Below are 23,801 nucleotides of genomic sequence, written 5' to 3'. Positions count from 1 at the left end.
CTGGAGGTAAATTTCCATAGGGGCCATGTCTGTGACAAACGGAATACAAGTAATATATTGCAAGAAGACGAAGAAAAAGAAGAGCTAGTGCACCTGATGATGTCCACTCACCTCAGCCTCGCACTTCATCACAGTGTCGTCAACTTTTATCTCCAATAGGAGATCAGAGTTATGGTCCACACATTCCGTCTTAATCCCAGTCCCATGCAGATCCAATAAATTCCCGTCCTGGAGAATACAAAGACATCATCTTTTTTAGCTGCACTAAGGCCCTGCATGCTAAGCTTTACCACAAAGCCAAATTGTAAAATAACTCAATGTAGAACAAGGACCAAACCATAACATAGCATGTGAAACGTGTCACTTCTGAAAGCGAATAACATAACATAATAAGTGTAATGTGGGCTAGTTTATATTATACAAGCATAATCATAAGCTATAAATGTCTGTAAATATAATTTTTAATTGAAAAATTTATTAAATGGTACAACATCAACGTCATATTATAAAAAAGGTGACAATGGAATGATAGGATCCCTTTAATTGCACGAAATGTTTATATCGATGGCGCAATTCAAGAGGGGGGGGGGGGGAAAAATGATTTTTCGAGCTAGACATACCATTAAGGCGCGTCCACACTATGCCGATCAGCAGTGCCGCTCGGCAATATGAAATAGGTATGGACGTATTGTTCGGCCTGTGCCGACTGGCCGATTCGTGCCGAGCGGCTTGCCGAATTCAAACTGACAGATGTCGGTCTCCATGAAAGGAAGCCGAGCCGAATTGCATAGTGGGGACGTGCCGACCCATGCCGCGTGGCGTCAGTATGAATCAGTGAGCTGTAAGCAGTGTTTGCGCTATGGAGTGGTCCAACGAACAAGTTACCAAGTAACTTGATCTATATCGCAGTCGTCCTATTTTATAGGGTTATGAATATAAAGACTGTAATAAACGACATGATGCCCGTATGGAACTCATTCTCTTTCGGTGTTGGCAAAGAAGAAATTGAGAGAAAAATAAAACATTTTCTAAGCCATTTTGCCAGGGAAGTGGAAAAAGAGGACACCATTAAGTCGGGTTCCGATATTGATACCTGCTATGAAAGCAAATGGTTCTGTTATGATATTATGCTGTTCGTGAAAGACAGAAATAAACCAAGGGGAGTTACAGGCACAGAGGTATGTATAATTATATTCAAATTTCACTAGTTTTATAACACAGTATAGGCTGTTTTCTCATGTTTTACTGAAAGTCCAACTTCCCTTCAGGAGAAATAAAGTACTCTTTAAATTCATTTTTCATTGTCTGTGCATCCACTGTACTTCTTCGAGGCATCCTGGGAATATTAATGAATCCTTGCGAATTTGAATTTCCTTGTCTCCATACTCCCGGAAGAGTTTCACCTGTAGTCGCACATTCAGTATCAAATGTTCCAGTCGGATTGTAAATGGCCTTTGACGTACTCTTTCTGAGGAAATTGTGCAAATAAAGTATTGTTAGTATTACTTTTGTTGCTGTGTTCGGTTCCATTAACATTGGCTTTCGAAGTACTCGAAAGACGGAAGATATTAACCCAAAAGCGTTTTCTGCAACTCTACGTCCTCTACTTAATCGATTGTTAAAAATCCTGTTCTTGGATCCTTTGTTTTGCACTCCAGGAAATGCTTTCATAATGTTATGGGATAAGGAGAATGCATCATCCGCAAGAAAAACAAACGGAGTAGGAGCAGTTCTCCCTGGAAGGGCGCAGGCTGGTGCAAGATTCATTGTGTTAACTTCTAGTCATTTCTTGAATTTCGTCTCATTGAATACGCCACCATCCGATATTCTTCCCTGGCATCCTACACTTGCGTATGTGAAGTTGTAACTTGCGTCGATTACTGCAAATAAGACAATACTAAAGAAACTCTTATAATTAAAATATTCAGTTTCACTGTTGATTGGAGCTTGCAAATTTATGTGTTTCACATCCATTGCTCCTACATAATTCGGAAAGTTCCACTTGTCATTAAAATCCTTTGCTATCATTTTCCATTCAGATTCATTTTGGGGCATCTGAAAAAAAGATGATAAAGAAATATTAGCTGTTAAATATATATAATTTGAATTTAAAATAAAAAATTGGAGTTCTAAAACAATGAAATGATTTGATTATAAACAAAATGTTCGTTGTTAGGTTCAGAAGAACTCAGAGCTAGAAGAAAGACCTGATGTAGATGTTCTTCCTGAACATGAAGACCAGACACCCGAGCCATCGCCGCAGCCCAAAGATAGAGGAAAGAAAAGGGCATTTATATCACAAGAGAAAGGCTGTACTGCATCACAGAAAGGAAAAGGACGAGCAAAATGCAGCAAATCTTCGGCGCAAGATGAGGTACTTCCAATTATGAGGGAAATTAGGGCAAGGAGACAAGAAAGAGACGAGTACACTGTTTGCCGAAAACGTGGCAATGAAATTACGCAAACTCTCGTCACCGCATGCTGGTTCAACATATAATAAACACTACACTATTCGAAGCAGAGATGGGTGAAGTACAACAACCCACCAGGACCCCAATACCTAACCTCCATGAATTTGCAAATGCCAGTGTTTGGTTTTCCTCAAACACAATATGGACCAGAGTTTCCAAATCCTACAGTTACTTCTCTCTCGTGCGCCTCAGTGTCTCCTCTCACTGTTCAGTCCCTATATTCAGATTCTGTTGCTCCTCCCTCTACAGAATCTCTCGATCCAGAAACTACGGACAGTGATTCAATTGATAATATTCTCCTCAATCTTTAATATGTTCACTTGCAATAATTGTCAATGTAATTTTGTTTCACTGTGTGAATTTTCTAATAAATAAACCCATTATACAAATGAATGTAGTTTTATTCACTCACCTTAATAAAATTTTGTAGAGCTTCTATCTATCACACACTTCTTGAATAATAGTTGAAATCACTTGCTTCCAAATCTTAAAAGTATACATGAGAGAATGGTAGGAATCCCCTGTTGCAAGAAACCGTAACGTTACAGCAAGACTCTAATTTAGCAAGAATGGCTTTCCTGTATGAAGCATCACACTTGCTGATTTTCGGCCCAGTCATAGTGAGAAGAGTTTCAAAATCAGCACTGGACATTCGAAAAAAAATTCTGAAACCCCCTCCACATCTGTACTCGAGATTTAAATAATCTACATCGTCCAATATCAAACCTTTCATAAGATCACTTCCTCGATATATCTTTCGACACTGGATACTAGCACGTACCCAAAATGTAGGCTTTCGGAACTTACGGCGTTTGGCACTTAAAATTATTATTAAAGCTCCTGAGGCAAATAGAACGTGCTCCTCGTCGCACATTTGAGAAGCATCGTTTCAAAACGTATTTCAATTTTTTTACACGAACGACGAAAAACTGGATTACTCATAAACCAGAGAAGTTTTCAAAACACTATACAAAACCATTTTTAAGTACTGGTTTCACAGTTTACAAATATGACGACTTGGAACCATCAGACTTCACAGCATGAAAGATAAATAAATAGAAAGTAACAAATTTAGTTTCGTCCACTGGGGGACTTAATACGCTTTGAAACTATGCTCCTCATTTTCACTACTGATGCCGACTGATGCTGATCCATGTGTGGACCTACGAAGCATTTTCAACAAAGCCGATTGACTTTGCCACGTGGCAATGCCGATCCCTGCCGATCGGCATAGCGTGGATGCGCCTTTAGAATGGCAGAAAATTACTTTTCCTAGTTATCATAATCATTATCATCAACACTACCATCAAATCAAGGATTTAGGTCCAGTGGTTTGTTCTTGTCTTATTGTTCATCTAGAATTCTTCTAAGTAGACGACTTTGCCTCCGTTTTCTTGTTGCTTGATATTTTAAAATTAAATTTGGTAATCTATCTCACTTCATTCTTCCCACATGTAATCTCCAGTTGTTCCTATATTGATGTATTTTGTCAAGTACAAGTTTGACCTCAAGTTCTGATAATATATCTTCATGTGTCTTGTGATTCTGTCAAGTGTACTTCATTGTTCTTCTCAGGAATTTCATCTCTGCTGCAGTGATGCAGGATCCATCTTTCTTTCTGATGGCCCAAGTTTCACAGCCATATAACAGTGAAGGTATTGCTAAAGTGTTGTATACCTTTAAATGTGTATTTGTTTGAACTTGAGAGGTTTTTAGGACTTCATTAATTATTCCAATAATTTTGAGAAATTTCGTAATTTTAGTGTTAACATCCGTTTCATTTTCGCAAGAAATTAAGCAACCCAAGTAATTGAAGTTATTTGTTCTATTATGTGAATTAAAGAATTAATAAAGCATATTATTCACTTATTCCTCTAATTACGTATCGTGGAGCTAATTGGAGAAGCCAAATTGAATTATATAAAACAATGATCCATAGTATAATTATATATGGAAGTGAAAATTGGACTTTCACAAAAAAATCACAGAATGCAGTTGACAACTTTGAAAGAAAGGTGTTAAGGAGGATATTTGGAGCAGTGGTAAGGGAAGGAAAATGGAGAATCTGATATAATCATGAATTATACACCTTATACAATGATATAGCTTTGCCAACTTTCATACAAATCAGGAGACTGCAATGGGCAGGACATATAGTCAGGATGGAGAAGGGAAGGATACCAAGGAGAACTTTAGACGGGCAATATGGAGGAAAAAGACCTGTTGGAAGACCATGGAATAGATGGGAGGATATGGTTCAAGAAGATACTATCAGTTTCCTGCGATTGCAGAACTGGAAGGTGGCAGCAAGGGATAGAGAAGAATGGAGAGAAAGAATTGGCCTGAAAATGGGCCGAAGAGTCATAGATAGATAGTTCTATTATGTTGTTGTTTATTACTATTTTGCTTCTAACTGGATCTCTTCCTTTGAAAGCCATTGTTTTTGTTTTGCTGCTACAGATATTCAAATCATATTTGGTTGTAATTAATTTTAATTTGTGAACATATTTTTGTTAATTGTCTGAATTTCTTTGTTTCTTGTGATCTATATTCCTTTTATATCGTTTTCTTGCTTCCATACTGATATGATTTCATTAATATAATACATGTTAAATAATGTAGGAGACTAGGGACATCCCTGTCCAACTCCTTTGTTGATTGACAAATCTTGTGGAAAAATATGTCTATTTTCACTTTTATTTTATTGTTTTCATATATTCTTCTTGTTGCTGTAAATAGTGGATCAGGTATGTTTCTATTTCTTAAGATATCAAATAATATCAGTCTTCTAACTTCATTGAATGCCTTTTCACAGTCCAGAAAAGAAAATGTGTTTTTTGGATTGAACTCTCTTTTCTCTAACAACACTTGCAACACTTTTAGAGTGAAAGCTGTATCAATACAAGAACGTCCTTTCCTGAAACCATATTGTTCTTCTTCCAAGAAATTTTCTGCAAATGATTTTAGTTTCTTGTTTAATGTTCTGGTATAAATCTTATAACAAGATTCTTAGGACCTTTTCTGTCTCTTTTTTTGAATAATGGTATGACAATTGCATTATGCCATTCTTCTGCTATTGTTTCTTGTATGTAAATTTGGTTGACGAAATTAAGTAATCTCATCTTGAATTTTTTTAATGAATACAAGGTGAGCAAATGAAACGGACGATTTTAAAATTGTAATAATTATTGCACTGATTACTTTGAAACAAAACTTTCACTTAACATTTAAAGTATATTCAATAGCATTTACCTGTACCTCATGAAATTCTTATTTTCTGAACACTACATCCCGCATTTCGTTGCACACATTCTTCAAGTCTATGTCTGTGCAACTGGTCACGCCATCCTGTTGAAACCACGTGTCTCCAGTGATGAGAGGATTACTGGCAATTTTTGGAGACAAAAATTCTTTAATCATTTGGACGTATCACTGTGATGTTACAGTAACAGATTTCTCATTATCATCCTCAAAGAATTGAGAACCAATGATTCCAAATGACGCTATTGCACACCAAACTGTGACTCTGACATTGTGTAATGGTTCCTCATGCATTTCATAAGGGTTTGACCAGTATCTGAAGTTTTGTTTATTGACATATCCAGAGAGATGAAAATGAGCTTCATAAGGGTTTGACCAGTATCTGAAGTTTTGTTTACTGACATATCCAGAGAGACGAAAATGAGCTTCATCACTCATAAGCATATTGTGGACAATGTCTTCGTTAACATTTAGATCCATGAATTGTTGGCAAAAAGTCATGCGGTTTACTTTATCAGCATCTTTTAATGTCTGCACTACTTGAATTTTGTATGGATGCATGTGTAAGTCCTTATGAAGAATTCTTTGTATACTAGTGTTTGACAAGCCAAGTGAAATTGCATGATGATGGCCAGAACATTTAGGACAGTGGTACTCACTAGAAATTAAGAGAGAGCCAAAAGTGAGAAATAGTAATTTTCCGAGAGCCACAATGCATTTAAAATGTTGAAGCTTAACAAAATGCGTGGTTTTCAAATATTAAATTATTTGGTACATTATTATTATCGATATTATTATCATTATTATTATTAGGCCCATTATTATTATTATTATTATTATTATTATTATTATTATTATTATTATTTCAATACAAAGTAACAGAACTAACATTTACATATTACTGGTATTTTGGAGTTTAAGGCAGACTCTGTTACTCTTCTACAAAATCATATCAACACGAGCAGGTTGATTTATTGTTTTATTTCACTTGTAATCTGTTTCGAATTTGTAAATTTAGACAATGTAACACTGAGCTAGAAGGCACTCCTTAATAATCTCCACATCTGTAAATGGCTTAATTTGTACTATGAGGTACAATGCATTTGTTGTCAGTTCGTTCTAATATACAGCGGAATACATTACTTTCTGTTCAGATATTATGGACATTTTTAACACTTTCAGCTTGTCTATCCTTGACTGAGAATGTTTTGGATACTTATCATCAAAACTTGAATCCACGGTAATTGTGATGTCTTGACATTTTTACAGAAAACAAAGACATGTCATTGTTGAACAACTTCACTGCTATACTAGAATTAACGAAAGTTTGTACTTCTGACAGTTAACATTATGAGTAAGGTGGAGGTACGTTGCCATAGCAACGCCCAATCACAGTCCATTCCTCTCTCACTCTGCTGCCATCAACCTTCAACAAGCATGCGAAGTGTTGCCAGTTCAACAAAATATACGCACGTGGTTTGTGAGTCGGTTTTCTGTGATGACATTTCACTGTTTGCTCTTCTTAGTTTTATCATTTAATATTCTGCCTTTTTATCTTCTCAGTGTTTCATAGGAGGGAGGGAGCGAGGGAGGGCGGGAGAGGGAGAGGGAGGGGAGGGGGAGGTAGTTGGAGGCCAGTGCTTGGCACATTGTTGGCCACTTGCCTCCTGCTTCTTTGATTTTTCTTATCATGTCGTTCCTTTGTCCAGTCACTATGCTAAAATCAAATATTACGCGATTGACTGTTTGTTCCTGCTGTCCACATGGGCATATGGGAGACTCTATTATTCTAAATCTGTGGAGATATCCCCTCAGCTTCCCGTGTCCTGTTGTCATTGCTGTGAATTCCGGGGAAATTCACAGTGTGTGTGCATGTGTGCGTGCGTGGGTGTGTGTCTCGTGTGTTGTTAGACCTATTAGTGTTATTTAGTTTTTACAGTTTATTTTTAAGTTTAAATTTAAAATGGCACAGTCAAACCAGATAAAAGAGGATGGCCACGACTTCATTCTCCGAAAAGAAAAACTGCAAGGCTCAGCAGAGGAACACCAATTCGTGGCCAAGCCCGTGAAATGGTATGCTCTCTTAGGGCTTATTTTGAATTAGAAAGGCAGAATGAGGGTCCGCTAAATAATTGATGTTAATAAAGTGTTGGAGAGAACTGCTGTTGCTCTAAACATTTACAGAAATACTGTCATCAATATTGGCAAGGAAAAGTGCGAAAAAGAAAAGGAAGATGGTACACCAGTTGGGTCTTCAGATGCACTGCTGAAAACTCCCGGAAAAGTCAAACCCAGGTCAAAGACAGTCATGGACTTTGATTCATTTAAAAAGGATGCCATTTGCTGCCATTTCATATTACGAGCGGAAAGAACATTCGACTTTAGAAAAGCTCCATTGCAGCCTCCAAGAGGCAGGTCTTTTTCATGGCAGTGAATCATCTCTTTAAAAGACCTGCGGTTCGATTATGAAAAATTCCCAATCCGAACAGTGTTGATGGAAAGATGTGACATTGTAGCCTGTCGGTGCCATTACCTGAGAACGGTACAAAGGGAGGAGTTCGAAAATATCATTTGGCTGGATGAGACGTGGATCAGCGCTAATCACACGTTATCCAAAGGGTGGACTGACCGTACCTGCCAGGGCACAATGAAAGTACCGCTGGGTAAGAAGGGGAGAGTCATTGTCTTTCATGCTGGCAGTTCCCATGGTTTTGTCCCTAATTGTTTTCTGATGTTCAGGTCAAGAAAAACAGGGGACTACCATGAGGAGATGAATTCTGCCACATTCACTGATTGGTTTACTAATTCAAAATCTACCATTGTCATGGACAATGCTTCTTTTTTTTTTTTTGTCTCGCTGTTATTTATACTAGCTTTAACATCTCTGGTTCTATTGTTGTGAACTAGATGGTGACTGTATATGTATTAGTGATTTGTTATGAATATGATTTCGGTGATGAATGAGGCTGGTGATATTCAGGGATATTGTGGTCCGAATTTCCCGGCATTTGCCTTACGGTTGAGAGAAACCCCTGAAAAACCTCAACCAGGAAATTCAACCCGACCGGGAATCGAACCCGGGCCCTCTGCGTAAGAGACCAGCATGCTGACCTCTACACCACAGAGGTGGTCAATGCTTCTTATCACTCAGTGATATTGGAGAAAGCCCCAACAAATCAGTGGAGAAAGTCAAAAATACAGTCATAGGTAGAGAAGAATGTAGTTGAAAAGCATAATACAAATCTTGAACCAGACCTAAAGAAACAGGAATTAATGGACTTAGTGAACATACATAAACCCAGGACTCCCATTTATGCAACAGACGAACTGGCTAAGAGACATGTGGCACAGTGTTATCAGACTCCCCCCCTTATCATGCGCACCTAAACCCCATTGAACATATTTGGGCTCAAGTAAAGGGTTACGTAGCCAGAAACAACAAAAAAAATTACGATAGCTGAGGTAGAGAGACTTACCAGAGAGGGAATTCAGGAAGTCTCTGCAGCAGACTGGGTAGGAGTAGTAACTCACGTCAAAAATATTACAGAAGATGCATGGACAAAAGAGGGAATATTGGATGAATGTGTCGAGGAAGTAATTATCTCCCTCAATTGCGGTGATTTCAGCTCTGAAGATGGAGACCACGGACTTCTCACTTGGTGTAGGCACCTTATCATAAATGTATTATAATAATAATTACATTATTATTATTATTATTATTATTATTATTATTATTATTATTATTATTATTATTATTATTATTATTAACATCTTGAGTACTGGGTCGAGTGTTTTGACACCCCAGTCGCACATTAAACATTCTTATATAAATGATATTTTAAATGTGTGAGAGTTGCTTGATGTATTCATATTTCAATTGTTAAAAGTAAGACAATTAATTACTTTCCTTAGAAAATAAGTAATTAATTTGTACATGAGGTCTTCCGCGCCACTTTTTATATTTTTGGTATTGAAATGTGTTGTAGATTATCAAAGTTAGTGTACCTGTTTTACAACAGTGTTATTTAAATATTCAATATGTCGCACATTTTAACTTTATTCGTTCATTGTTGAGGCTCTCTGTCTTCCTCGCAAACAGTCAAAATTTGAAGTGTGGTTTCATTCCTGCAAATACAAATTTAAATTCATATTACTTGTTTACGAATTCATTTATTTCGGTATATAAGTATTTAGCCCATTGTGAATAAATGTACTTTAAAAAAGGAACAAAAATAATTATTTCAAATAATAATAGCACATAATTCGTTTATGTAACAAAATTTACCTAGTCCTCAGAAGGTTAATATCACAATTATTGTTGTTATTATTATTATTATTATTATTATTATTATTATTATTATTACTATTATTATTATTATTATTATTATTATTATTATTATTATTAAAGTGGTGGTATGGTAGTGGTAGCAGTGGTATTAGTAGTGTGATAGTATCGATCGATCAAAATTTGTTACGTGTAGTTCCGTGAACTTTTACTACTTTTAATTTTGCGACCATGTCTTTTAGTCAGACTGCTCTAATAACAATTTTGGATTCACGATACCTGCATTAGAAATTAGAATTCGAGCTTAATTTAATGCAACGTGAGATGAGATGTAGTTCTGAATTTGAAATCCGCTGTCCCGTCTGTCTCTCACTGCAATGCGGCAATAGTGCACTCCCCCCTGCGACTCCACACACAACTGTCAGAAGTACAAACTTTCATTAATTCTAATATAGTAATGATACAGAGTAACCAAAGTTTTCTCAAGTTCTACATTATTATAGAAATTAAATTTAAAAAATATTTCTCAGAAAATAGTAATAACAGTAATATAGTTGAAGAGCCACAACAAATATCTTTGAGAGCCGCATGTAGCTCACGGACCATGTAATGAATACCACTGGTTTAAGACTATGGATCATAGCACCTCTTAAGGCATTGATGTTTTCTGGGTTATGTACACATCAGACCTGCAAAACTGTAGCTCCCAAGAGCGACTGCTTTACTCCCCTTTCTTACCCCACCCACCTTTTCTACCAGTGGGGTCATGACGTTCTAATTACAGTCAGCTGCATCAACGCGCCGGCAGGTATACAATACACTATCAAGAATAAATTACACATGAACAGATAATAAAATCCTTAATAACATACCTTTAGAAAGTAAGAGAAAAATGAATGAGGGAAATAAATAAATTGAAAGACATGTAAAATAAATTTTTAAATGTATGTGTGCATATAATGTAAGAAGGTCTACCTATGTATATATCGTTCTATTACTAGTAAAGCCGATTAAATCCACTTTTTGTGTAAAGTAAGTTAAGTACAGCCCCCGACTTGTCTTTCCGTGCTCTGTATTCTACTAAAATGAAGTAAGTCCGAAATGTTGCATGCAGGTAACAAACCAACTACTTTCTTTGAAGAATTTATTATGATGTTTCGTGCATTAATGAAGTTTTAATTCCTGTTCTTACAAAACTTGTATTACTGGTCTTAACTGCTTTTACTAGTAATAGGACGATAAATAAATTGTATGTTGATAAGAGAGTAATAGCTATATGATCGGATGTCAATGATGTCATTCAACACTGTAACGCACTCCAGCCAAATAAATAAAATAGACAGACAGACGGACGGACGGACGGACGGACGGACGGACGGACGGACGGACGGACAGACAGACAGACAGACAGACAGACAGACAGACAGATAGATAGATAGATAGATAGATAGATAGATAGATAGATAGATAGATAGATAGATAGATAGATAAGCGTACTGCAGTTTAAAGAACTGGAACATGGCAAAATCTAAACCCATAAAGAAATAGTACTTCCAAAAGAAATGGGAATGTGATTATTTTGTTGTTAAAGACGAAAGAATAGGTTGTTTACTGTGGCCCATCCAATTTATTTCTACTCGTCATTTCAATATTGAACCACATTTCAACAAAGCCCATATGAAGAATTATGGAATGCACAAACTTTCGAGTAAATTCATTATTACGAACTGTATATTGATTATTTATTTATATACTGTTAAATTAAGGACGTCACTCGTGTTCATTTTGAATTGAAATTAATAGTGACTTTCAAGGTTCAGTACATATATGCTATAAATTTATGTTTCCTTTCGTGATAGTAGGAGGAAAGTTTTCGAAAATCTAAAGCAGGTTAACTGCAAAGAAATCTCAAAGAAACTACCGACAGGAAATCTAGCATAATTGTAAATCTTGAAACGAGATAACGCATTGTAAAAACATTGAATTTATTACAATCCTTTTTGAAAATTACATGCCGCCACTGATGGACCTTTGACGGCGAGAGAACTCTACGCGGAAGTCGATCATCCCCAATAGAAGTGGCGTGAGGCTGACGTCATATTTCCCCTAATTATGAGTTCTGCAGGCCTGGTACAGATCTTTGCTTACCTGGAGAATTCTTCTTTAATGCAGAACCAGTTATTTCAAAGTTCTGAATCCAGATTTTTATTGCATGGGCTGATGGTATCGAATCATTGTGATGTGATGCCATTGTGCAGCAATGAAATTATCGTTATTTTTGTAATATGCCTTAATAGTAAAAGCACGTTGTTAACCCATCCAACAATCCATTATAAACAAACGATATCGAATGAAGAATAGATTATTGCATGTAACAATTAAAATACCCGACAACAGTCGAAAAGACACGAATCTGAAAATCGCCTGTTTCATTGGCTCACCTTGTATAACTCGGACAGTATACTGTCTTCACGTGGGGTCTTTCCATTTCTCAATATTCTTAAAGCATCTTCTTCTAATTCATTCTTTGTTATCTCTCAATTTTAATATCTTCCTGACATAAAAAAATGTTGTTCTAAATTTTGGTCGCTCCTGAGGTTATTGAAATAATTGAAAATTTCTCATCATCTAATTTGCATTTTAAACTTCCACTTTCTCTGACATTTTGATTTACATGTTTTAAAACTTTGTGTTTGGTCTTGGTCTATATAGAACATGTTCAATATTGTTGTTAAGTCAACTGTCCGAAGAAAGGTCTGAATCTCACCAGTGATACCAAGAAGGCACTACTTATGAGGCAACTAGCCAGGAGATAATGGGGTAGGGTGGCCAGTTCCTTTTCTCCTCCATTGCATACATCGCCGACTAGCTACACATTACAGACTTCAGATGCATACAAACAATTGTTGTTCCTCTGATACATAATACTGTGAAGTGAGATGTACTGCCTGAAAATAGATGTACATATAAGCCAGAACCTCAATAAGAGGGTATGTTCAATGTTTGAAGAAAATTTATACCATGACAGTCTTTTTCTTTTCTGTGATGCTCGCCTCACCAAAGCAACTAGTCTTTTGTAATTTACATCATCTTCTATTGATTTTGTATGTAGACATTTTTTTATAAGCTTCTTTCTTCTCTGTGATCGTTTTCTTTATTTCTTCATCCCAGATTCTTCGATATTTTGGTCTATAATTAGGCCTCAGTCTTCTTAAGCTCTCTTCTGCTGTATTCTTTAAACTACTCTTCTTCTTATCACGTATTAAGCCTGGTGGCCTGTTACAGTCTCACTCCATCATTTCAGCAGATGGCCCAAAGATCTTGTTCCTAAAGGGCAGTAATTTAGTGCCTGACGTGGTATAATTCTTCAAAATGAATGCAAAAAGAATTGATGTTTATTTTAAAAAAACTGAGGAAAGTACTAATGTTGAACAAGAAAGGAGATATTTTCTTCTTCAACATCAGTACTTTCCTCCTCCTTTTTTTTTTTCTTTTTTTTTTTTTTTGTAAATAATTATAAATTCTTTTTGCATATAATCATCTTGTACTTTTAAGTGATCGAATTTTATACTTCTGTTCTGTTTTGTTCTGTCGGTTTCTATTATGTGAGTTTTTTCCATCTAGGTGGGAATGTCAATCTTGTAGGTACTTAGCATATAATGGTCAATGTCTAACTCACCCCTTCTGTATACACGAACATCCTTGATTATACTAATCAATTTTTTCATTTGTGGTAATGTAGTCTATTATAGATTTGTATTTCTTCTATATTATACTAATCAATTTTTTCATTTGTGGTAATGTAGTCTATTATAGATTTGTATTTCTTCTATACAATGTAAATTTGTGGATGCCTTTATGCTTAAAGAAACTGTTCATTAACCTGAATTCATTGAACACATAAAAATCAATCAGTAGTTTACAATTTCTATTCACTATGGGTTCTCCATTTGTTCCTACTGTCTTACCTACTCTCTGGTTACCGATTCTTGCATTAAGAGTTCCCATTAGTAAAATGTAGTCATTTGTGTTGATGTTATCTATTATTTCTTGTAATTCTTGACAGAACATCTCTGAGTCTTCCCTTCTCCCTTCCTATGGAACATAAAGAGCTAGGACAGTTATATATCCTCTTTTAATCTTCAATTTTACTTATAATATTCTATCATTCCAAAATTTGTAATAGTCAATTGTCTTACTTATTGAATGATGTATCCATACTATAACTTCAGACTGAGCTCTTACATTTTGTTTCACCCCACTGTATATTATGCTGTAATTTTTTGTACCATTACTGCCTTGTATTTTTTCTTCGTTTCTGTTACTGCAGCAATTTTAAGGTTTTTCCATTGTAATACTCAAACCAATTCTTCTACTCTGTATGCTACGCCTCTTACATTCCAAGTCGCATAAACCTCATCCTTGCATTTGTCATCAACTTTAGAAGAAATTCCCAGCTGTTTTCTTTAAGACTTGAAAGAAGTTCAGTGTCCCTGAGAGCGGTTTCTAGTCCACTCGACACGTAACTTCCTAATTCAATACATCAATAACTCGTAATGTTGCGTATATGCAACATAAAGGGACTAAATCCATATGGAACTGATCATTTATAATGAAATAACCATTTCAAGATGGCAACATATCGAAATGTTTCCTTCTCGATCTGTAAGATTCTTATTTCACCATCTCCTCTCATCTTGAGCATAATGTAGACCAGCCTCTAATGATGAACCCAAAGCAACTGCTCTGCCAGTAAATTGGTCTACTTAACTGACTTCATATGGGTGAATGATGTACATTTAAGTACCTGTCATTATTAAAAAAAATTTGATTTATTTTATTTTATGATTAATTTTAAGAAAAGCAGTCTTAGAAATCATTTCTTCGCCCAATTTACTGATTTAGACCAATTGACTGGCAGCTGTAGGGAAAATGGAACTCCTGGAGAAAACTCCTATATTACCTGGACCATGGGATTGCACAACAAAAGTTATAAATCGGGGTATGCTGAGGATCGCACTTAGGACTACAGGATTATAAATTTAGCGCTCTAGCCTCTAGATCACCATACCAGCTAGTCTTAAAAATTTTGAACTCAGTAAAGAAACTCAGGCTCCACATAAAAATCTTTAGGTGACATGGTAACTGGCATCCAGAATTTGTTTACCTCTTACTAGAACAATTTTCTAGAATTTAATATTCTATTGTCATTGTTTAAGAAATCTCTCACTGCAATTATTTATATTTTCCTAAGTAAAATTACTCTATCTCAAAACAATTGCTGTAAATTTACCAACAACTCAAAATAAACTTAGGAAAAAATAACTTCCAAATAAAATTCTGGGATCATTGTAGTTACTCCAAATTCTGTTAATGATGTTTTCTGTGTACTATAATTTTCAAATTAGAGTGATGGTAATTGATTTTTCAACATGGAACTTTAAAATCCAGTTACCTCAAAACTTTTAATTTTGAATTGTTTCCCTTTTTAACTGGTCCGCTGATATCCCTCCATACCAGCATTTCTCAAACTATGCATTGTGACCAACTGGTGGGTCATGAAACTACCCGTATGTCTACAAAACATTTTTTCTACGATGTGCGTAAAGTTGCATTTTACCCACTATCAGTGCTTAAAGCGAGTCTTTAAAATATTAGTGCCTAAAAGAAGTAAGTAATCACTTTAGGCACTGCTATTCATTTTACGCACTGCCAAAGAAAATGTAATATTCACTGTACAAACTTCATTCAGTAAGAAATTAATGCATTACCTCGATCTTTCATTATTTAAATACAAAGGTCACTTACTAAGTTATGGCAACTATTTTTTAGGCAAATGCGTTGTTATACAAACATTTCATTATATATATATATATATATATATATATATATATATATATATATATGAAAATACATAATGTACTTTACCAATCATGTCTATTATATGAGTTTCTCAGGAAGTATTGTAGACAAGGGAGAAGAGTAAAAATTAAGAAAATGTTATCTTATGTCATAATGTTGAGCACAATAGTTTGCATGCATATTAACACATTAAAAAAAGTCTGCACGCACACTAACACAGTTTGAACACATTAAGATCCTTCGAAATAATCTCCAAGGCAATCAACTGTTTGCTGCCAACAGTGAGGAAGACGACCAATACCATCAGTTGCTCCATTGTCCAATTTGGCAATCTCGCATCGCATTGCTTTGGCTATGTTTTCTCGTGTATGAAAACGTCTCCCACGCAATGGAGCTTTCAATTTCGGCATCAAATCGAAATCGCATGGTAACAGATTGGGGGAGTAGGGAGGATGCTCTAGTACTTCCCATCTCCAGCATCGTAAACGGGTCTGAACAATGGCTGCCGTATGGGCTGTTGCATTATCGTGAAGGATAATTGCATTGTCCAACAACTCAGGACATTTATTCCTGATAGTACGACATAGGTTATTCTGCAGATAAACGTCGTAGTAAGCTGCATTAACAGTCTGGCGATGGGGGACAAAATGACACAAAATAGTTCCTTGAATGTCATACGCTAAAATGACTATTAACTTCACCGGAGATGGATTTTGGACTCTGTGTTTTAGCGGCTATCCTTGATGATGTCATTCAGCAGACTTTTTACTCATCCACTTTGGAAAGCTGGTACCCATCATGCAACAGTTCTGTATGGCAGAGCACAATCTCCAGCTTCTACGAGTTGTGCGTGACATTCTCTCGCGTTTTGACCGCGAAGCACTGCTATTTTTAAGTATGCACGTTATTTTAGCCAACTCACATCCATACTTGACGAACTACAAACATCAACAATGAACCGACTGACTTGCGTGCATCCCTCTTCTACTGTCCTTGAATATCTACACCAAATAGCGGCATCTATAAGTACTATACATCCTAATATAAATGTTGCATATCAAAGAATGTGCATTGCGGTCCAGGATTCCGTGGAAAAAAAAAATAGTTGCCATGACTTGGTAAGTAGCCCTTGTATTACACATAACACAAATAAGTAACAAATTTAACATTCATGTCTACATTTTAGCCCTTACTATTCTAAAGTTACATGTAGTATTCACTGTAATAAGATTTATCAGTCATCTGTTTCTAACTACTTTCTTGATTATATGACCGGTTTAGACGGCCATGAAATCTTGAACATGATTAAAATAAAATGCCATTCCATGGACTTACTTCTCAACGGTTCTGAGTTAAGATAGCCATGACATTATAATATTATAACCTCTCCAACTTGAAATATTTATTTAATGTAAATTTGTGCTATCGTAGAAAAAAGCATTCTATAACACACATTCGTAAAGTTATATGGCCCTCGTGTGTTTGTGAAACGAGGTGATTTACACTCATGCCAAAAAGAGAATCTTTACGAACTTGTCTCATAAATAACTATTAAGAAACATTTTTTAAAAGTTATTATTATCAACATTCGATTAACTTCTCAGCTTGCAGTGAACATGGAAGTAGTAAGCCTGTTTGCTTTCAGTGAATGCGGAACTGAAAACAAAACTAATACAGCACATCTGCAACAATGGGAGATATGAGTCCATTCGCTCTTTTTAATTTAATTGAGATCGGTAGCAGTGTACTTGTATTATGCAATTTTAATTGCTAAAGTCAACAATGAGTTTTAATCAGCTTGAAATTTAAATTTAATAACGGAAAATAAAACATTACTACTAATAAAATTAAATTTTTCCTCAGTAGTCTCCTGTTGTGTCATTCTTCTTGTGCTTGTGATTTTATATAAAATTAGTTAGTTTTCTCAACAAAATAAAACCGCTATGATGGCCTTTGAAGCTACTGCAAAGAAACTGACATGCGGTGATGGGGTTATATGTTCTGCTGACAAGCAAATTTGTGAATAACTGTGATTGTTGCCAGGACAGATATCAAAATAATTTCTTTGGGCAAGTCTCTTTTGTTTCCGACCGTAAATAATAATCATTTTGCTATTATTCACACTCAGTCTTCAGTCAGCCTTTGTTCAAGATTTAGTGAATGTGTTTCCATCTTAATACTTAATAATGGATGTGAGGCTTAAATCGGGAACATTAAAAAAGAAAAGTACACTCGAGTGAAACTAACAATCCTGGGAGTGATAGTGAATCAAGTGTCCCTGCTTCGAGTTCTGACATAAGTGCGACTAATTCGGCGATTGACGCGAATAGAAAGAAGCAATATCAGAGTAAATATGACGTGAACTATTTGGGGTTGGAATTGACATGGTGTGGTGATACAGACGAACTCAAATCACAGTATGTATTATGTTATGAAGTTCTCTCAAATACTTCCGAAGGTACTTAGAAACAAAACATTCAGATGTTAAAAATAAAAGTGAAGGATATTTCGCTTGTGCATTAATGCGATTTAAAGTGGGAAAAATCTGTTGTATCTAAAGTAGGGTCACTGAATTGAAAGGCTTTGAAATTACCATATTTGGCTAGTTTGTGTATTGCTAAAGCTGGAAACCTTCATTCTATAGGAGGGGAACTGATCCTTCTTGTGGTTAAGGATATTGTTACAGAAGTTTGACTATTTTTTAATTATTGTAAGAATGAGTATGTGGCGTTGTTTTTTAGATAACAATTGGCTGGCCACATTGGCTTATATGGCAGACATATTTTCCAAACTACATGAACTCAATTTGTCCCTTCTAGGTCCAACCATCACTATGTTCAAAGCTTATGATAAAGTAAAGTCTTTCCAGAAAAAGTTCAGTCTGTGGTTAGAGTACATCAAAAGCAACAATTTTTCTGCATTTCCAACCTTAGATTATTTTCTAAGTGAGAATGATTTTTCGTTACTTTCTGACTTTTGTGATTCTGTATTATCCCATCTCTCTGCTCCTAATAATGAGATTAAAGTTCTTTTTTCAGAAAATTACAGTGAATTCAATTGGATTCGAAACCCATTCCTATATTTCGAAAGTTCAAACTTGTCAGTGAAACTAAGAGAACAGTTGTGTGATATTAGCTGTGTTTCTGACATTAAAACTAAATTTTTACACTCAGGTATAAGAACTTTCTGGATATCATTAAGGCATGAATATCCTGAACTTTCAAATGGGGCTCATCTCATTCGAAACATCATATCTTCGTGAAAAGAGATTTTCCACTTTAGTTCAAGTGAAAAGCAAGTACAGAAACAGACTTGATGCACACTCTGATTTACGACTCAAGTTAACTGCACTTGAACCAAACATATACCAGCTTATGCAGACATGACAGGCTTATCCAACACATTAGTTCGGTGAGTACAAAATATTTTAACATGTACTCAATTAGAGTAATATAGTATTTCTTTTATTAATATATAACATTCAGTATATTTCACATTTTCATCAGTGGCTGCAAAAGGGTATCTGTCGGATACATGGGGGAGAGCCATTAATCCTTCACATTGAAGGCTTTAAGGAACCAACCTGGACAAATACCCAATGTCCCATCCCTACCTTTCCGTGGTGCAACTGGTGGTAAGCATAATTTTACAAGCTGAACTAAAGGGAGGGGCTACTCATCAATTAGCACTTGTCAGCTTGATGAGTTAATGACTGAATTTGGTGTAATTTTCCTCTAACCAATACCTAATTCCCTCTTTACCCTTTCCTATCCAGTCCTCTGACTGAACTCTTACTTTCTTCGACCCCAACGGCATTAGAGCATTCGAGGCCTAGGGGTTCATTTCCCTTTCCTTCCTCCTCTTTCTACTTTTCTGTTCCTAGTGCTGACCTGCTATGGCACTAAAATCGTCCTCCAGTGGCTTAAGGAGGGAAAGCTGGTGATCAACAAGATCTCCCAGCTAGGTCCAATGGACCTGTCGACCAACAGCAGGTGTGGTCCTCCAGACATTCTGGGGGTTGTATATGAATGAAGTAGCCACCAAAACGTTAAAATATGGTGTTCACTTCAATCGGCTACAACTTGCCATTTTTCACTCCAATATGAAATGAGTACCATTAAGGTAAAATTATCCGGAGGTAAAATAGTCCCCCAATCGGATCTCCGGGCGGGGACTACTTTAATGGTACAGAATCAACTAAACATCTTACAATGGAATGCTGGCGGTATAACATCAGCCAAGAAGACTGAACTAGCCAATATACTCTCAGATAATAATATAGATATCTTCCTTATTCAAGATAGCAAACCTTAATGCTGACCAATTAAAATATTTTAATTTTAAAGGTTTTAATATGAAACTGTTACCCAAAGGTAGACAAATCAGTAGTGGAATTCTCGCAGGTACATCAAAGAAATTAATTACAAATTTTCAAATCATAAAAGAAATGGATAATCAAGACAAATTAGAACTAATAAAAATTGAAGTATGGAAAAATCAACAACATTTCAAAATCTACAGTGCCTATAACCCACCTAATAATCCCCTTGATCTAACTTTGTTTGATATACAACCTAAAACTATCATAATTGGTGACTTTAACGCCCACTCCCAACTTTGGGGCTACGATAATGTAAACCAACCTGGAAAAATGATCATGGACCTCCTAAATACTACAACCGCAGAACTTGTCTACAGAAAAAAAGATCCCCCTACTTTCATTCATTATTCTGGTTCTGGTACAAATCCAGACTTATTGGCAGATATTAATAAAACTGCTTGAGAGTGAGATGTATCGGACAACTCAGTGAGTGGTAAAGGGTCGAGTGAGTGATTAGTCTGAATTTCATATTAATAAATATTTTCCCCTCCTGACATATCTCACTCGTGACTCTGAGTTGTTACACACATTTTATCGCCTACACATAGCTGTGTAAGTTATCAATGTTTAGACTAGAGCTCCATGCAGAGGCAAGTCTTCGTCACATTCGGTTTGTAAATATACTTTTGTTTCGATCATAGAGGAGGATAGTGTGCAGTTTCAAACTTCATTTGTTAATATTTTGAAACAACACCATTATTCACTAAATCAGTTACCGGAAATGAGAAGGAGGAAGTATTTTCCTGTCATTGAAGACTTGAAGACAAATGCAAAGGAATTTGTAACATGATATTCACTGAAGCACAAAAAAAAAAATCTTATGAATGTGTAACAATATAATGTGATGATAAACTTACCTACTGTATATGTGTACGTTGTATAATATTAGTATTTCATTTCTAATGACTCGTCTGAGTGATACATACAACCTGTTCGATAATTCTACTCTATCTTCCTCCACTTCGTCCTACAGTAATGAAACTTCATAATCTTCAAGTAGGTGTTTAGTTACATTGTGCGATATAACGCAGCACAATATGATCAATGACATTTTCCATTGTAACTCTTATTTTGCTTCGGAGAATTGGAAATTGTTGCTTCACTTGGCCGAAACATCTCTATAGTCGCACATTCTTTCATTACTGGTATATGTTTATTGTAAGGTCTTTGCTGTGGAGTGATGGTAAAGTAATAAGCCAAGTAGCAATTCTGTGGCTCCAAGGCAAAATGTGTTAGGCCTCTATGCCATTTCTTTCACTTTTCAAGAGGGAGCATGTACAGATATAATTTGAACAACCTTATAAAATCGTAGGAATCATGTTTCATAACGATTAGACAAAAAAAATAATAGAGATATACATGTTATCTTTTGCCACAATAAAGATGCCAGCAGGATGCACACCATATCACAAAATCTCATTTTCAACAAAAATTTAAATATCATGTGTTGCCTTGGGACCACAGAATTCCATAGTCCATATCACCTAGAAGAAGTGCATTGGCATTATTGCCAATCATTACTCTAGAAACATCCGAATTTCTCCATATAGGCCTAATATAGAAATAATTATCCACGCTTGTGAATTCTTTCTTGACATTGCAGGTAGCTCGTACATTAAGGCTCGCAACACCTTTTTGTTTTGCTAAAATACTCATCGGCATGTTCATTTTTTTAAATAAAAATATTGGTATAATTCACAGCTTCAATGGTGTTAGGAAATGAATACTTCCTTTTTGCATTCTGCAACTCTTGGACAGTTGTTGGAAATTGAACGCAATTAAATGCTTTTAATTTCAAAGAATCTGCAACTTCCCAGCAGTTAGAATTTGTTTTATAAAAGAAAGCTATAAGGATAATGACTGGGGTACATAGAAGGACATCATGTAAAAAGATATTCCAAAATTTAGAAATGTTTACTGTACATTGTGAGTAGGTCTATACTCTTTCACTGAGTCCACACCTGTGGAGTAATGGCTAGCACGTCTGGCCGCGAAACCAGGTGGCCCCGGTTCGAATCTCGGTCGGGGTAAGTTACCTAGTTGAGGTTTTTTCCGAGGTTTTCCCTCAACCCAATTTGAGCAAAAGCTGGGTAACATTCGATGCTGGACCCCAGACTCATTTCACTGGCATTATCACCTTCATCTCATTCAGACGCTAAATAACCTGAGATGTTGATACAGCGTCGTAAAATAACCTACTCCAGGGTAACTTACGTTAGTCGGCAGACTCGCTAACTGCTGATCAGGAGCTGCACTTGGGCTTGGGTTAGATTTTTCCTTGGACTGACTACCTGGTTGACTTTTTTTTTTTTCCGAGGTTTCCCCAAACGTAAGGCAAATGCCAAATAATCTATAGCGAATCCTCGGCCTCACTTCATCTCACCAAAAAATTGTTTAACTCTTGTTTCGTATCTTGAAGCTTTAATGCTAACACAAGATCTATGGAATACAATGAAATGAAAAGTGACACGGTATCCTCTGGAACACCCATTTGAAAACCTGGATCGCTCACATACGAAAATTCTCATTTTCAGTTCATTATCAAGAGCTGTTCCTCTTCTCCCATTTGAATCTTGCAAGAAATTCCGCGCTAGTCACTGTAAGTTCTCCTTCTTAAATTTGTACAAATCTTTGTAACTATGTTTACAAGCTTCTCTGCGATGTTTATACCTTTTGTTCTGCGTTATACAACGATCATATACCTCGTCATTACGATTTTTTAACTTCACTCAACCGCTTTGAGTCACCTATTCAGTTAACTCAGAAAGTTGATAGTATAAACTCAATTATATGAGTGAGTAGTAACGTTTATTAATATAGAATAGTGACTTGTCTCTCGTCTGTTGCGTCATCGAGAGTTGTTACTCAAGGACCAAAGATCAGTGCCAGATTGATTGAGAGATAAGTATGTTTATTAATACACATGCGAGTTAGAACTCGGAATTGTCGAGTGATAACTAACAACTCAACATTATTAATATCTCCCATTACTAGTAACATCAGATATCCATCACGAAACCAAGAAAAAAATAATTGAAGACCCTGGATCTGGCCATAGAGTCATCATTGCTTCTATCCATCTTCACCAAAACCGAAGAAAAGAACCCTACAATAACAAAACAACATGGAACTTTAAGAAAGCGAATTGGAAATTATTTACAACAGAACTCGATGAACACCTCAAGGTCAACACACCACTAATGGAAAATACAAACTCAGATAGATTGAACAAATATTTCTGTGAATCTCTTCTTAAAATTGCAAAAAAGCACATTCCACGAGGCAAACCAAAACAATACACCCCCATTCTGGAGAGAAAACCTGAATTTATTGAAACAAGATAGAGATAAAGCAAGAACCAAAGCAGAACATAGCAAAACACCAGAAGATACTCAAGATTGGAGGAAAAAGACTGCCATTCTTAAAAAAGGAATCATAACAGCAAAAAAGAACAGTTTCAATAAATTTATTGAAAATGTTAATTACAGAACCGATAGCGCTAAAACATATAACTTTCTGAAGATATTTCCAATACACAGGA

General features: G+C 35.9%; 2 protein-coding genes across 12 annotated transcripts in view; one reads left to right on the top strand and one right to left on the bottom strand.

The window, feature by feature from the left end:
* Positions 1 to 23,801, top strand: part of LOC138700129 (zinc finger protein 235-like) — a 196,137-nt gene that overhangs the window by 74,885 nt on the left and 97,451 nt on the right. The window lies entirely within an intron of this gene.
* LOC138700126 (zinc finger protein 235-like) overlaps positions 1 to 23,801 on the bottom strand; it is a 345,990-nt gene that overhangs the window by 310,393 nt on the left and 11,796 nt on the right. For 6 of the 11 annotated variants that reach the window (XM_069826471.1, XM_069826470.1, XM_069826468.1 and 3 more), the window contains exon 3: positions 112 to 228. The exons of 2 other annotated variants lie outside the window; for them this stretch is intronic. In XM_069826471.1, the coding sequence (XP_069682572.1) occupies positions 112 to 228 (117 nt within the window). Of the gene's footprint in view, positions 1 to 111; positions 229 to 13,985; positions 14,113 to 23,801 lie in introns of all 11 variants that reach the window. 3 more of the 11 variants (XM_069826459.1, XM_069826460.1, XM_069826462.1) reach the window with 1 other exon arrangement.

Source organism: Periplaneta americana, chromosome 5 (assembly GCF_040183065.1).
Source record: "Periplaneta americana isolate PAMFEO1 chromosome 5, P.americana_PAMFEO1_priV1, whole genome shotgun sequence".
Lineage (NCBI taxonomy): Eukaryota > Metazoa > Arthropoda > Insecta > Blattodea > Blattidae > Periplaneta > Periplaneta americana.
This window is presented reverse-complemented; position numbering and strand designations above follow the sequence as displayed.